Source organism: Dromiciops gliroides, chromosome 2 (assembly GCF_019393635.1).
Source record: "Dromiciops gliroides isolate mDroGli1 chromosome 2, mDroGli1.pri, whole genome shotgun sequence".
NCBI classification, from domain to species: domain Eukaryota; kingdom Metazoa; phylum Chordata; class Mammalia; order Microbiotheria; family Microbiotheriidae; genus Dromiciops; species Dromiciops gliroides.
Window position 1 is genome coordinate 638,492,383 of NC_057862.1, and position 16,243 is coordinate 638,508,625.

At 47.1% G+C, this 16,243-nt stretch overlaps 1 protein-coding gene and 1 non-coding gene across 2 annotated transcripts in view; both read right to left on the reverse strand.

Annotated features, from left to right (window-relative positions):
• Positions 1 to 16,243, reverse strand: part of SLC12A4 (solute carrier family 12 member 4) — a 62,417-nt gene that overhangs the window by 34,655 nt on the left and 11,519 nt on the right. The window contains exons 2-3 of the mRNA XM_043982650.1: positions 4,785 to 4,879; positions 2,202 to 2,333 (exon numbers count right to left, since the gene is read on the reverse strand). Of these exons, the coding sequence (XP_043838585.1) occupies positions 2,202 to 2,333; positions 4,785 to 4,879 (227 nt within the window). The remainder of the gene's footprint in view (positions 1 to 2,201; positions 2,334 to 4,784; positions 4,880 to 16,243) is intronic.
• Positions 14,116 to 14,279, reverse strand: LOC122745105. The gene has a single exon (XR_006355394.1). It is a non-coding gene; the product is annotated as a U1 spliceosomal RNA (small nuclear RNA).

The window sequence follows — 16,243 nt, forward strand, 5'->3', positions numbered from 1 at the left end:
AATTTTGTATATTTTAAAATCATTACTCTGAGGAAGGATTCACAGGCCTCCCCAGACTGCCAAAAGAATCCCTGACATGGCCTTAGGCCATCTACTCAGACCCATGCCACGTGGTCATCCAGGTTTTTCTGAAAGACTGACAGGGAGAGAGAACCCACCACTTCCTGAGGTAGGTGTTGTACTTTCTTCTTGTTGTTCAATCGTATCCAATCCTTCACAACCCCATTTGGGGTTTTCTTGGCAGAGATATTGGCACCAAGGAGTGGTTTTGCCATTTCCTTCTCCAGCTCACTGTACAGATGAGGAAACTGAGACAAACAGGGTGAAGTGACTTGTCCAGGGTCACACGAATAGTAAGTGTCTGAGGCTAGATTTGAACTCATGAACATAGTCTCCGTGACTCCAGGCCAGGCACTCTATCAACTATGGTGCCACACAGCCGCACTCTAGGTGTTCTATCAGACGTCTCCAATGATCGAGAAGTATCTCCTTCTGTGTATCCTAAACTTGTCTCCTTGTAACTTCCCCCAGTAGCTCCCAGTTCTTCTCTCTGGGGCCAAGCATTCTGTCTTCTCCTTGCAGGCCATAGCCCTGTAAGCCCTTGCAGATGGTCACTGTGTCCTCTCTAAGCCTTCTCTTCTCCAGTTACTTTGGCTGATCTTCCCCTAGTGTGATTGTGAGGATGGCCACCATCTTGGTCACCCACTTTGGGCCACGCTCCAAAATATCAATGTCTTTCCTAAGAAGCGGCACCCCAAACTAAGCCCGATTTCTTTCTTTTTTTCCTAACAGTATTTTATTATTTTCCAGTTACATGTAGAGATAGTTTAACATTTTTTTTTTTTTTTAGTGAGGCAATTGGGGTTAAGTGACTTGCCCAGGGTCACACAGCTAGTAAGTGTTAAGTGTCTGAGGCAGGATTTGAACTCAGGTACTCCTGACTCCAGGGCTGGTGCTTTATCCACTGAGCCACCTAGCCGCCCCAACATTTGTTTTTATAAGATTTCTAGTTTCAAATTTTTCTCCCTTATTCCCTCTCTGCCCTGCCTCTTTTCAATGGAAGGCAGAATCTCCTCTTTGAGGCAGAGTCATCTCTCCACATCCTGTAGCTTCCTCCCCAAAGTTTTCCCAGAGGAGCATTCTCTGCAATGACCTTTGCCTTCTCTGAATTTCTCCAGTCCTGATGGTTTGTTGGGCCCAAGTGTCCACTGGATTGGGTGGTGGGTACTGCGGTCTATGGCTCTCTCCCCTTTCCCCAGAGAGCTTGGGAGCCCTGGCAGTAGGGGTACAGGTTCTCTTAACAGGGGACCCCCCCTAGGGGCAGCTAGGTGGCGCAGTGGATAGAGCACCGGCCCTGGAGGCAGGAGGACCTGAGTTCAAATCTGGCCTCAGACACTTAACACATAAATAGCTGTGTAACCCTGGGCAAGTCACTTAACCCCAATTGCCTCACAAAAAAAGAAAAGAAAAAAACAGGGGACCCCCACTGGGAACAAAAGAACACCATTCCACTAGCCTGGGTCATCTTTAGAGATCAAGCCAGATAAATTTAATCCCCAGCCTTTTCACTGGGTCTCACTTATCTTGAGCTATTGTTTTCACTGTTCACAACCTCAAATACCTCTTTGTTTAACCAACACATCAAAGGGCACAGCCCAGCTTGGAGGGGCCAGTCCTGAAGGCCACCACCCTGTAGCACTGGGACAGAGGCCCTTCCCAAGGTAAGAATGTGGGGTCCCTGAGGCCTATGGGTGCTGACTTCTTTGTCTCCTGTCCAGGTCATCAGGACATTTTCTCATCCAGATTCAGTCAGAAAAAGCAGAGTTGTTTTCTATAAAACTAGCCTAGAGCCCATGGGCTGATGCAAGTGGGCCTCCACTGCTGAGCCCCGCAGAAGATTCATTCTCCAAACATTTTCACAGCACTCTAAGAAAGGAGAGTTATCTGGTTTCTTATTTTCTTTCCCAGGGTGACTCTTTCTTGAGTTGGAGACCCCTGGGACTCAGATCTAAGCCAGCCCCTTCTAAATAAAGCAACGAACCAAGAGGAGGGCAAGTGACCAATACCACCAGAGGCACTGGATTGGTACTGCCCGAGAGAGAGGCCAGAGGACAAGGTCTAACACAGAGACATGGGAGTGTCCCTGCCCAGCACGTTTGTGGCTTGGGGTGGGGATGGCCCGAGGAGGCCGGCCTACTCACTTTTGATACTTTTCTCCGAGAGCCCTCCACGCTCTCAGCCTCTTCATGTTCTTTGGCCCCTTGGGTGAGGTTGGTATAGCTAACCAGCTTCCCGAGGAGAGATGACACCTTTGGGCGGACATCGAGTTCTTCCTGCAGACAGAGCCAAGGCAAACGTGAACACGAGAGATCCTTCCTGGGACGTCCATATGGGCATCCTCAAAAATCAGGTCCTAAGACTGGTCAGAGGAAGGAAGGAAAGGAAAGATGGAGGTAGGGAGGGGCTGGGGGGAGACCTGGGAAAAAGCCATGGCCCTGAGGATTTTTCTGATTAAACATTTTGATAAGGTGGGAAATGAAAGTCAACAAACTTGTAAGCACATGAACCAACCTCCAGCATTTGTGTATGGGAATATGTACTACTCATTGAGTGCTAAGGCCAGTGGTCATGGAGTCCAAAGCCCTGGGGGCTGGCCCTAGACCTCACATGCTTATGATCTTATTGATCTCTCCTCTTTCTCTCTTTTTTTTCCCCATTTATTTCTTAACTTAAGAATAAAACAAAGGGCAGCTAGGTGGCGCAGTGGACAGAGCACCTGCCCTGGAGTCAGGAGTACCTGAATTCAAATTCAGCCTCAGACACTTAACACTTACTAGCTGTGTGACCCTGGGCAAGTCACTTAACCCCAATTGCCTCACTTAAAAAAAAAAAAAGAATAAAACAAGCATAACTTGATCTCTTAAGCCTCAGTTTCCCAGCTTGTAGGCTTATTTGTCAGACAGACAAGATCGACCCTTTCACAATATGGATGAGGAAAGGAGACTTGTGCAGGAGAGCAAAAGAGCAGAAACTGGGTTTGACTTATCTTCTTATTGACTGATTTTCTTAGAAGCTGGGTTTTACCTCAGCTCTGTGACTCTAGATTGAGGACCCCTGGGAATATAATGCTAGTACTACTAGGCTAGTGGAGGTATTATAAGCAAAGTGTTTAGTAATCCCAAAGGGCTTCTTACCACTTTAATTTTTTTTGGGGGGGGGGCAGGGCAATGAGGGTTAAGTGACTTGCCCAGGGTCACACAGCTTGTAAGTGTCAAGTGTCTGAGACTATATTTGAACTCAGGTCCTCCTGAATCCAGGGATGGTGCTCTATCCACTGCACCACCTAGCTGCCCCTACCACTGTAATTATTAACAGGAATAACAATGACTATCTGATGATAAAATTGGTGATAACCAAAAGGCCCCACTTCCAATTTCTCCACTAACAGTTCTTCCTCTCTGCATTGCCGCTATGACACTCTGGGCTGGAGTATCTGAGCATCTGGAGGAGTCATATTTCTTCCACCTCACCCTGGCCCCTCAGGCTAAAGCTAGGCCAGAGACCTGGGCCCTGTAATTGTTGTGGATCCATTGTACAAATGAGTGGCTGGGAAAAACCACAGTCCCCAAGGCGGTGCTAGGGCAAGTCTGGACACCCACAGCAAGGCACAGGCTTGAGTGGTGTAGACTGCCCTGCTGGGGTGCTGCCAGGTCCCCATCTTCTGGGCCTCCCTCCCATACCCACCGCATTGCTTCTCCCCTCACTTTCTCTCCTCCCCTTCCCCCCAACTTCCATCTGAACCTTCTGAACAGCACAATAGGTGCTAATTTCAACAAGGGGAGCCTCAAGAAATCCCCCAGTTGTGACCTTGTGAGCCTCAGCAAGAGCCCCTGTCTCTAGTACAACAAGGAGAGGCCTCCCCTTATGGGAAGAGGTTGTGTCAGGCCTCTTAGGCCAGAGCTTCCTCAATGGGCCGAAGATCCCTGAGACCACCAGCCCTCCCCCGCAACTTCCTGGCCTCGAGGGACACTGTGGAACACACCTTTGAAACTCTTTCCCCTCGGCCGCCATGGCACTAGCCCAGCTTGGCTCTCCTCCTAACTTTTCTGACTGTTCCCTCAGTCTCCCTGATTTCTTCCTCCTTCTCTGTCCTCACACAACAAAGGCATCACTCCAGGCTCTGGCCTCAGCCTAATTGGGAGCTCCTTGACTCCCGGGAGTCCACAGAACAAAGCTCCAATTCCTCAGCTTAACATTCAAAGCCCTCTCCAGTCTGGGATCAGCCTTGCCCTTTTCTGCCTCCAAGTCTTGTTTCACCCATTCCCTCAGCCTAACCTCCCCAACTCTGCTCTCCATGTGTACTCCCCTCCGGCCGGGCCTCCCACCCCCATCTGCCTTTGGAAATCCTTCCCAAATTTCTAGGTTCAAAGGGTTACCTTTCCCTGGTCACCTCAGGGCCTACACACCCACAGCTCTTAGTCTACCTCCTCATACAACTGACCTCATCTGTGGGGGGGTCTTATCTTCCCTATTAAAGTCTACTTTCCTCATCTCTGTATCTCACCCATCACCTTACCCCGTGCCTTGCAGCAGGGGTGGGTAAGAATTTGTGGGATGAACAAATGAATGCAAGACTGAATGAGGAATTAATTCAGGCTCTGAAATCTGGAAGGGATGAGGACATTCCTGTTACCCTTGAAAGACCTTCCCTCCCTCCTGCTTAGCAAAAGGTCCAAGTCCTTAGGGGTTTAGATAACAAAGGAGGAGGAAAAGCAACATTTTACCTCAAACAGGGCCAAGTTCCTATCATAGTAATCGCTTCCTTTGGTAGCTTCAGAGCAGCTGAGGAAGGGGCTGCTCTCTTTGTGATTGCTGTGACCTGCAGAGACAGAGACAGAGACAGAGACAGAGAGAGCGTGAGTCGGCTGCTGGAGACCACCTCACCGGGCATAAGCGGGACCCCCACCCCCCCCAGGCCCACTCACACAGGACAAAGAACCTCTGTTCCTCCTGGGAGCCTGTGGTTGCAGAGAGTCTGGGGGGGGTTTCCAGGAGAACTTATTTCCCTGGGAAGGCTTCCTTGGCAATAGGTAAAGGAAGAGAATAAGCATCAATAAAGCTCCAACTGTGTGCCAGGCACTTTTACAAGTGATCCTTATAACAACTCTGGGATATAGTTGCTAGTTTTATCTCCATTTTACATTTGAGGAAACTGAGGCAAACAGAGGTTAATGACCTGCCATGGGGCACACAGCTAGCAGATGTCTGAGGGCATATTTGATTTTTTTTTGGGGGGGGGGCCAGGGCAATGAGGGTTAAGTACCTTGCCCAGGGTCACACAGCTAGTAAGTATGACGTGTTTAAGGCTGGATTTGAACTCAGGTCCTCCTGAATCCAGAGCCAGTGCTCTCTCCACTGCACTACCTAGCTGCCCTCCTAAGGGCATATTTGAACTCAATCTTCCCTGATTCCAAGTCCAGCACTCTATTCACTGTTTTATCAGCTGCCTTATTAATAATAATAATAAAATAGATTATATGTAATCAAATAGAAATAATCATAAAATAGATGCATTAAAGGGGCAGCTAGGTGGCGCAGTGGATAAAGCACTGGCCTTAGAGACACTTGACACTTACTAGCTGTGTGACCCTGGGCAAGTCACTTAACCCTTATTGCCCCCCTCACCCCCCCAAAAATAGATGCAGTGAAGAAAATAATTCCTGGAAGCTCACAAATTCATTCAGCCATCTCTGAAACCACTCTTGGGTATACACAATGGCAAGAAGACAAAATGGCTGACTGTAAACAGGTGTCTCACATGTGTGTGTCCACGCTGAATTAGCAGAGTGCTAATGTTAGACCCTCTGGCCATCCCGCTAAATGTCAATGTCACCCACAGGTCCTGAATGTCAACATTATCTGTGGCATAGTAGAAAGGGTACTGGCATTGGGAGTTAGAGGACCCAGGTCTGAATTCTGGTTCTGCTACTTATTGCCTGTGTGACCTTAGGCAAGTCATTTCCGGGCTTTGGTGCCCTCTGTAAAAGGAGAGAGGCTAGGTGAGACAATCTCCCAAGGCTCTTCCTGGCTCTACAATCTATGCTTCTACCCCCAGGTACCTGTGTTTGCACATGCAGAAGTCCCAAGGCCACTCCCCTGTGCCCCCCCCCCAATCTCAGGCCCCTTCGGTCTGCTTTGCTGGATCCTCCTCCAGATCACACTCTCAGACTTTCTGGGCCGCCTCTCCCCTCTATTCCTCACTCCATGATCTCATCAGCTCCCATGGAGCTGTGCTGATAATTCGCAAATCTTTCTGTCCTGCCCCAATCTCTCCATCTCCATCTTCAATCTCACATCTCCAACCAGATATGCAGGGCATCTTAAACTAAACTTATCTATCATCTTCCCAGCACACCCTGACACCTTCCCTCTGACCAGAAAGGGCAACATCAAGCCTAGCAATCCCTCAGGTTTGAAACGAAGGTGTCATCCTGGGCTCCTCACTATCTCTCTTTTTAAAAATCTTAAACGTATTTTATTATTTTCTAGTTACATGTAGAAATAGTTTTCAACATTTGTTTTTTAAGATTTTAAGATTTCTCGGTCCAAATTTTTCTCCATCCCTCCCTCCCTTCCCTTACCCCTCCCCAAGAAAGCAAGCGATCTGATACAGGTTGTATATGTACAATCACATACTTTTGCAATAGTTATGTTGTCCTCACTATCTCCTATTCCCCATGTCCAATACAATACTCCTCCTCTCCGACACCGCCACCCCCAGGGGCAGGCCCTCATTGACTCACACCCAGCTGGTGGGTTTGCCTGCCTCAAATCTCTCCCCACAATCCCTCCTCCATCCAGACACTAAAGTGATCTTCCCAAAGAGCAGGATACTCCATAAACTGCGCTGGCTCCCTACTGCCTACAGGATCAAATACAAAACTCTTGTTTGGCATTCAAAGCCCTTTATTGCTTAGTCCCCTCCCACTTTTCCAGTCTTTTTATACATTAATCCCTGACAAATACTCTCTGATCCAGTGGCACGGGGTACCCCTGGCTGGTCCAGGAACAAGACACTCCATCTTTTGGCTCTGGGCGTTTTCTCTGGATGTTGCCCATGGCTAGAACATTCTGCCTCCTCTGCTCCAATTACTGACCTCCCTGGCTTTCTTTAAGTCCCAACTAAAATCCTACCTCCTTCAGGAAGCCTTTCCCAACCCCTCTTAATTCCGGTGCCCTCCCTCTATTCATAATTTCCCCATTAGATTGTGAGCTCCTTGAGGGCAGGGACTGTCTTTTGCCTCTTTTTGTACCTACAGCTTAGATGGGTACTTAGCACATAGTAGGCACTTAATAAATGTGATTGATCTTCAAGTATATGAGAGACTGTCCTGGGGAAGAGAGATTAGATTTGTTTTGCTTGGCACCAGAGGGTACAATTTAGAGCAAGGCCTCCAAGTTGCAAAGAAGTCTATTTTTGCTCAATTTAAGAAAAAACACTTCCTGCTAACTACCCCTGTTCCCAAGTGGAATCAGTAGCCCCACAAGGCGGCAGCTGCCCCTCACTGGAAATTTTAAAGGAAAGGCTGGGTGAGCGCTTGCTGAAGGGATTCAAACAAATTGTAGACTCCTTGAGAGCAGAGACAGACATTTCACCCCACCCCCATTTCATTGAACTGCCGTGTTTGGCACAGAGTAGGCACTTAATAAATCTTTAAATAGAATTAAATTGGGGGCAGCTAAGTGGCACAGTAGATAAAGTACCAGGCCCTGGATTCAGGAGTACCTGAGTTCAAATCTGACCTCAGACACTTGACACTAGCTGTGTGACCCTGGACAAGTCACTTAATCCTCATTGCCCTACAAAAAACAAAACAAAAAACACACAAAAAAAGAATTAAATTAAACAGAATTCCTGTTCAGGGGAAGGTTAATCAATATAATTAACTCAAATGCCCCTTTCTCCATGAAGCAAATCCTGCCTCTGCCCCAGGCATCAATATTTCCACTCCCAAGGACACCTGTATATTAGGGGTAGCAGCTAAATGGTGTGAGGATAGAACACCAGGCCTAGAGTCAGGAAGACCTGAGTTCAAATCCAGCCTCAGATACTTTTTTTCTCCTCAGATATTTACTAGCTGGGTGACTGACCCTGGACAAGTCACTTAACCTCTGCCTCAGTTTCTTTATTGGGAAAATTGGAATAATAATAGCACCTACCTCCCAATATTGTTGTGAGGATCAAATGAGATATTATTTATAAAGCACTTGGTAGAATACTTGGCAAATAGTAAGCACTAGAAAAATTGTCATTATTATACTATATTTTGAATTTACTTTTCCTTGTTTACTTGCCACCAAACAGAATATAAGCTTTTTGTGGGCAAGGCCTATTCCATTTTAGTCTTTGTATCATCAGCACCAAGCACTCATTAAACACTTAGTGAGTGAATGAATGAATGACTCTCAGGCGGGCAGGGTGGCTTAATGGAAAGAGCCTCCAAGTCTGAGGCAGGGTACCTAAGTTGAAATCCCAGCTGCTATTTTGCTTGCCTGCATAGCATGTGTGTGAGGACTCTCTCTGGGCCTCAGTTTCCCTATCTATAAAATAGGGGTGGGAAGGTTAGACTGGATATCTAAACATCCTTCCAAGTTCTAAATAGCTCTATGGTCGCTGCCAACTCTCTCCAGGGTGGACACCCTTCTGAGGTAAGAACTTGGGAGTATTATTATCATCCCAGCTTTGAAGATAAGGAAACTCAAATTCAGAAGAGATAACTGACTTTCTTCGGTCTTCCACAGAGATGCCGTTTTAACTCTGGGCTGGGGGTGCAGGGCCTGCTACAGAAAAGCTAGTTTGCTGTGCCACAGAGCACCCAGCCCGCTCCTCACACTCAGACTCCAAAGCCACCAGCTCTGCTCCCAACCTGAGGACAGTCCCGTTATTGACTGCTCACTGCTGGTTTTGAACAGGGTGACCTTGACTTGAGAACAGCAGTTGCCTGGGTCTGTTGCAACCAGTGAGTGCTGGGAAGAGAGTCACTAATTATCCACAGCTCCACCCACACACCCCCTTCTGTCTGGTTGTCCATCTGTCCCTCCTTCCCTCCTTTGCTGGCCTGGGACACTAAGCCACAGAGGAAACAGATGAAGAAATTAACCTTATCTCCTCAGGAGGGTGGGTTCAGGAGCCGGAGGCTCCAAGAGATTGTTCATTCCCTCCCACCCTTTTCAACCCAGCCTCCAGTGGTGACCTGGAACAGACCAGTCTGTGGGTCTGGGTGCATTTTAGATGCATGATGGCATGTGAACCTGGGTATAAGACCGGACCGCGGGGGCCACAGGACAGAAGGGAAGACCAAAGATCAAATCCTGGCTCTGCTCCTCAGGGCCTATGTGATCCCGTCAGGCAAGTCCCCACCTCTCTGCCTCAGTTTCCCTCATCTACAAAAGGAAGATTTGAATCGCTCCCCATACCACCTGCCCCACTACAAAGGAGGAAGAAGATTGGTTCTGGTGCCAGGGCACCTTCCGATTGTGGGCCTGTTTCCTCACTTATGAAGTCCTTCTAGCCCTAAGACTGGATTAAAGAATGCCAGACAAAAGTTGAAGCAGAGCACACAGGTCTGGTAAACTGCACAGGTGACAGGATTTGGGGGTGAGGTAGGAGGGGAAGGGAGTGGGTGAGAAAACAACCACCCTAAGGCTAAATGCATAAATAATTAACAGGAGCTCCTAGTTCTTCAATAGGATTTACAAAGCAAAATCCTGAGAGGTAGGCAGCACCAATATTATCTCTATTTCACAGATGAGAAAACCGAGGCTCAGATCAATAAAGTGCCCGGGGGCCAAGGTCACACCACTAGAAAATGGAGGAGTCAGGATGAGAGTTCAGGCCTCTTCTTCCCACTGTGCTTCCAGGCCTTTCTGACAATCAGCAGTCAATCTTTATTAAGCACCTACTATGCAAGACACTGTGCTAAGTGCTGGAGGTATAAAAAATTGGCCAAAGACAGTCCCTGCCCTCAAGGAGTTTACACTCAAACCGTATGGGACAAAGGAAAGCACTGAGGCCAATAAGATGGGGTCACTGGGGTCATCTCCAAAGGTATCCTGAGGCTAATACCAATGTGGGGTGGGGATGGGCAAAGGCAGCCAGCTCAGGAGAAATGTGTCGACCTCCCCAGACTGACACCTCTCAATCCTGAGATTCCCACCCCTGCCTCAAATCCCCTGGAGTTCAGAAAAGCCTAGGTGGGGGGGCAGCTAGGTGCCACAGTGGATAAAGCACCAGCCCTGGATTCAGGAGAACCTGAGTTCAAATCTGGCCTCAGACACTTGACACTTACTAGCTGTGTGACCCTGGGGAAGTCAGTTAACCCCCACCAAAAAAACAAAAACAAAACAAAAACAGAAAAGCCTAGGTGGGTTCAGTTGTGACATCTCCCTGATCTGGGGACAATTGCTGGGTGGAGGCGGCAGGGAATGTGATAGTAGTAATAAGAATGAGTGGAATTTACACAGCACTTTAAAGTTTTTAAAGCTCTGGATAAATATCTCAATTGATCCTCACAGCAACCCTGGGAGGTAGATGGCATTAATTACTCCCATTTTACAGATGGGCATAACTCAGGAGTGGACCTTATTCTTCCTTATATTGACATAACTCCACAGTGGACCTTATTGAGACCAGGGCTCCTTGAACCCTGTGATTTTGTTAGCCAGAAGGGGAGGAGGGGATCTGAGACCTTTGTCCTACAAACAGGTCAGGAGGAGTATGAGTGACTGTTATATCCTCATTAAGAGGAGACAACTACCCATTTTCTCGCAGATTTGAATTCAAGACTCCCTGATTCCTATTCTACCACTTTATTTCCTGTGCTATCTAGCTGCCTCAGTGAATCCTACTCTTCCATTTTACAGGAAAGGAAACTGAGGTCTACGGGGGAAAAGGGGAGGTAACAGTGAGTTTGGAGTAGCTAGGCCCAAACCTGGTTTCCTCACTCCAAGCCTTTGCCTTGGCCATGACCCCTCCCCAGGGCTTCTGTGAGAATTCAGTCCTTTATAGGTTGTTCCAGTTGGCCCCTGCCTCCTCATGGCTTTTCTCCCTGAAATTCCTCCTCCCCTCCCTTCCACATTTCTGGTTCCCTGGTAGGAGTGGATCTACATTCCACAGGCAGACTGGCACAGTGCTAATACTGAGTGGGCGTTTCCCTTCCTCCTCCTTCCCTGATGTTATGGGGCAGAGGACACCTGTCCCAGTGGCCTGTCACACTCTGACCCTGAAGGCCCCACCACTGGGTGTGGAGGGGGAGGGGGGAGACCTTGATAACCCAAGAACTCTGCAGCCTCCCGACAAGGGCAGGGCCGGGCCAAGGCTGCCCAAGTACAGCCCCGGGTAATAACAAAAAGACACAGACACCAATGAGAGGTGACATGACCAGAGATTGTGGAGAGTGGGCCTCAGAGACGGGAAGACCTGGGTTCAAATCCTGCCTCTGACCCATACTGCCTGTGGGACCCCGGGAGAGTCCCTTAAACCATCGGTGTTGCGAGCCTACAAACTGCAGAAAAGGCACAGACCAGCACAGGTAGAGGACCCTCCTGTCTGGGAGTCCCTTAAAAAACAATAAAATCACTAATAATAATTACTATTAGAGCTATCCTTTATATAGAGACTCCTTTGAGCCAGGCATTACAGATATAATAACAATCATAATAATAACAATAATAGCTAACATTTAAATACCACTTACTATGCACCAGGCCCTTTACAAAATGTAATAATAATCATAGCTAACATTTATTATTGTTGTTTTTTTTTTTTTCAGGGCAGTGAGGATTAAGTGACTTGCCCAGGGTCACACAGCTATTAAGTGTTAAGTGTCTGAGGTTGGATTTGAACTCAAGTCCTTCTGAATGCAGGGCCAGTGCTTTATCCACTGTGCCACCTAGCTGCCCCTCATAGTTAATATTTAAATACCACTTACTATGGGCTAGGCAATGTACCAAGTGCTTCACAAGTTATTATCTCATTTGATCCAATCTAGGGAAAAAAAGAAAACAAAGAAGCTCCAACACTTCTTGGGTCTCTATTTCCTAAGCAGTCCAGATTTTTCCCCTGACAGACCTCTGTAGCAATCCCCAGTAGGGCAGCTGGCTTTCTGAGTTTTTGTGTCCAAACCTTTTATCAACCAATGAACCATCTCTCAAGGATGAAGCCTCTCTGAATTTGAGCTGCCTCATCGGAACACAGTCTATGGCCAGGCCAACACCTGACACCTTTGTCATTTGGTAGAAGTCACTTAGCATATATCTATGTCATAACAATCAGAAAGAACTTTACAAAGGCAAAAGTAAAAGCAGCTTACCGTCTAAGCCAAGGCAACGACATCTACATATATAAGTGTGTCTATACATATAGACATAACAGATACACCTCTATGTTATTGTACGTGTGTATGTATTTGTGCTTATTACTTATGTGTATTATATACCCATGTGTGTAATAAATATAAATATACAGAAATATAGTTTTATAATAAAAATATACAAATATATATACATAGACGTACAATAACAGGCATATCTAGATTGTTGATAAATACATGTATATGTAAGTATATATACACGCACACACATATATATACATCTACAAACATGTATGTATATGTATGCGTACACACACACATATGAGTCTACAAGAGACCAAGTGATTTGGGAGGGAAGACATTAGCATCTGGGGGAGGGAAACCAATAAAGACCTCCTGTGAACAGGGGTCTTGATCGGAGCCTCAGAAGTAACGGAGGGATTCTAGGAAATGGAGGTAAGGCGTGGGAACTGTTAGCTCTAGAGGGGACCTCGGAGATCAGTCAGTCGTCCATACCTTTCCTCTACAGATGAAGAAACTGAGGCACCAAGAGGCTGGTTTGCCCAAGGTCTCTGGGATAATTAACAAGTGGCTGAAAATAGTTATTTGAACCCATCTCCTAACTCCATCCAGAACCAATAGTCTTTGTCTGAATGGTACCGAGAGGGAAACTGAGGCATAGGGTAGGGCAAGCATTTCCTTATGTCAACCTACCCAGTATTCTGGGACCGATGAACACTGGCTCAAACTCCTGCTGGAGCAGTTCAATCATCCCACCTTCAAAGCAGATAAGGTCACAGAAGGAGCCGTCGGTTAGGGTGGCCATAGTGGTCACAGATGCTGCCCAGGGCCTCGCTCCTCCCCTACCTATCCCAACATGCCCCCTGGGGGTTGGCAGAGAGGACCCCTTCAAGCTCCCTCTGTGGTAGGAGCCTGCAACAGCCAGAAGTATTCTGGGATAGCCCCCCAAGGAAGCAGCCCCCAGAGGTGGGAGGTGGGGGCCTCCCAGATGGCTACCATGGCAACAACCCTGAAGCATTCCAGGCTCCAAAGGCCTCTCCATCCGCACTGAACTCAAAGTCCTAGGGGCGGGGGTGAGGGCAGCTTCAAGACCCTTCTTCTTGTACACCCCCAAGAGAAGCTGAATTACAAGGGAGAGCCTGGGGAGAAAACCTTGGTTGTGGGATCTTAGGATGTTAGAGGTCATTTGGGCCAACCCATCTATTTTACAGCTGGGGAGACTGAGGCAGAGAGAGAAGGGAACAGACTGGACCAATATCACATAACGGCATGAATGGAAGACCTGGAATTCAAATCCAATCAAGGCCAAACCTTCTGGCTCCAAATATGATACCCCAATCCCCCCAGTCCAAAGCTGGCATCAATATTCCCCAGCGCAGAACTAACTATGGAAGACGAATGTAATAGTAACTATTGTGCGGTAAGAAATAATGGAAGGGATGGTTTGAGAGAAAACTAGGAAGACACGAGTGAATTGATGCAGAGTGAAAGGAGCAGAACCAGGAAGACAATTTATACAACCACACCATAAACATATACAACTTCCAAACCCTTAAACCCTCTGGCCAACATGAAGACCATCTGACCCTAGAGAACCAACGATGAGCGGAGAAGTAATGGACTCAGGGCAGAATCAGACATATATTTTTGGAAACCTGCCAACGTGAGAATGTTTTGCTTGACTATATATTTGTTAAGAATACCCTTGCTATTTTTTTTTAATAAGGGGAGTGCACTAGCACAGTTCCCTACTACCACAAATTATGCAGTTGAGTTTCCCACATTTGGGGAAATCCCAGGGGTCAGTCCATCTGCAGTGCAATGGATAAGTCTCATGCTGGGGAAACCACCTTCATGATCATGGAATCACCCACATCAGGTAAGCATTTGCTATCCTTTTCTTTTTCCAATAGTGGGAATATGGTGGGAGAGAAAATGGATTTTTTTTGTTAATTAAAAAAATTAATTTAAAAATGAATTAAAAGCACTCCCTAATCAAAAAAAAAAAAGGAAAGAAAGAAAATTTCCCCCATGCCTAGGCACAACGGTTGGCACAGAACAGGTATTATACACACACACACACACACACACACATAATCAGTATTTATTGATTATTTATATACATATAAAATCAGTATTTATTGATTATATATAATCAGTATTTATTGATTTTATATATATAATATATATATATATATATAAATAAATAAATAAAATCAGTATTTATTGATTGGTTTGTTGATGGGTTCATAAGATTTAGGGCTGAAGAAGACTTCATAGATCATCTAGTTCAACTCGCCCATTTTACAGATAAAGAAATTGAGGCCAAAGAGGTACGTTACAAGATCACACAGTCTAATTCCAAATCCACTGAGCTTAATAAACGTTTGTTGACTTGACTTCCCATAGGCAAGTTCTTGGCTCCATAGACAGGCCTTTGGCTCTTGGGCAACTCAAGTCTGTAGCCAAGTACACCGAGAGGTCAAGTCAACTATTTATGCTGTGCCAGCCTGTACTTAAGAGCTGGGGATACAAGAAGGACAAAAGACAGTCCGGGCTCTAAGGGAGCTCACGGTCTAATGGGGCGACCACACACAAACGACCGTGTATAAACAAGCCGTAGCCAGGATAGATGATGCCCATCAACAGAGGAAAGGCATGAGTGACAAGAGGGCTGGGAAAGGCTTCTCACAGAAGATGGGACTTTAACCAGGATCTGAAGGTGCCCAGTTAAGTCAGCAGGTGAGGATGAAGAGGGAGTCTCCTCGGGATAGGGGAGAACCAGTGAAAATGCCCCAAGTCCTAGGGGAAGAGCAAGCAGCACTGGGTCCCAGAGTCTGAGGAGGTGTATAAGAAGGTGGGACAGGTAAGAGGGAGCCAGGTTATGAAGGGCTTTAAATGCTGGAGTATTTCATATTTAATCCTGGAGGTGGCTCCTATGGAAGGCCTTCCTTGTACTCATGCCCACTGGACCACATTACCCCCCACATCTGGAATCCTGCTCCAGGCCCAGCTCGGTTACGTTCAGGGCCAGGCTCACTCAGTTCTTCCTCCAGTACCCCAACAATCAGGCCCCTTATCTTTACCACTTTCCACCATATTCTGAGCCTCCCTCCTCTCCAAGTCTTCAATGATGGCTCGATTGTCCCACCAGGGGTTACACAGATATGGGTCCCATTGCTTGGTGGGAGAGGCAGAAAGAGAAAGCTCAGCACCTGGAGATAAACACTCGCAGATATACACAGGGCGGAGGGTGGGACAGAAGGAACAAGACTTGACTGGACCAGGCGGCAAATACAAGCTGGGATGAAGGCAGGAGCTAGCTAAGTATATTCTCAACCTACCAGATGGCAAGTGAAGGCAAGAACTTCTAGAAACCAGAGCCTGGGGCTACAGCAGGGGCAGGCAGCTTTACAGTCTCACCTGCTGCCCCACCCCTTCTCACACAGAGTCTGCCTGGGGGGTGGGGGGGAGGGGGAAGAGTCAGGGGGATGGCTGGGGTGGGAGAAACTTGGGAAGCTGCCCGCCATTAGAATTCTAGGTCTGGGGACACCCAGGTGTTCAGCCCTGCGTCCCAGAATAGAACTGCTCCCCACCCCCAAGAACTTGGGGATTCCCCACTTTGGGGAGGACCAAGTTCATTTCTACACAAGTGGTTCTGACACTTTTTTAGACCATGGATCTCTCTGGCAGCCCAGAGGAACCTGTGGAACCCTCACCCAAAGAACGTAACATAAAATATATAGGAATTCAAAGGAAACCAAGGGTTAATGAAAATAAAGAGTTGGGTTTTTTGTTTTTGTTTTGTTATTCACTCCCTGAAATCTACCTACAGTGCCCAGGTTAAGAAC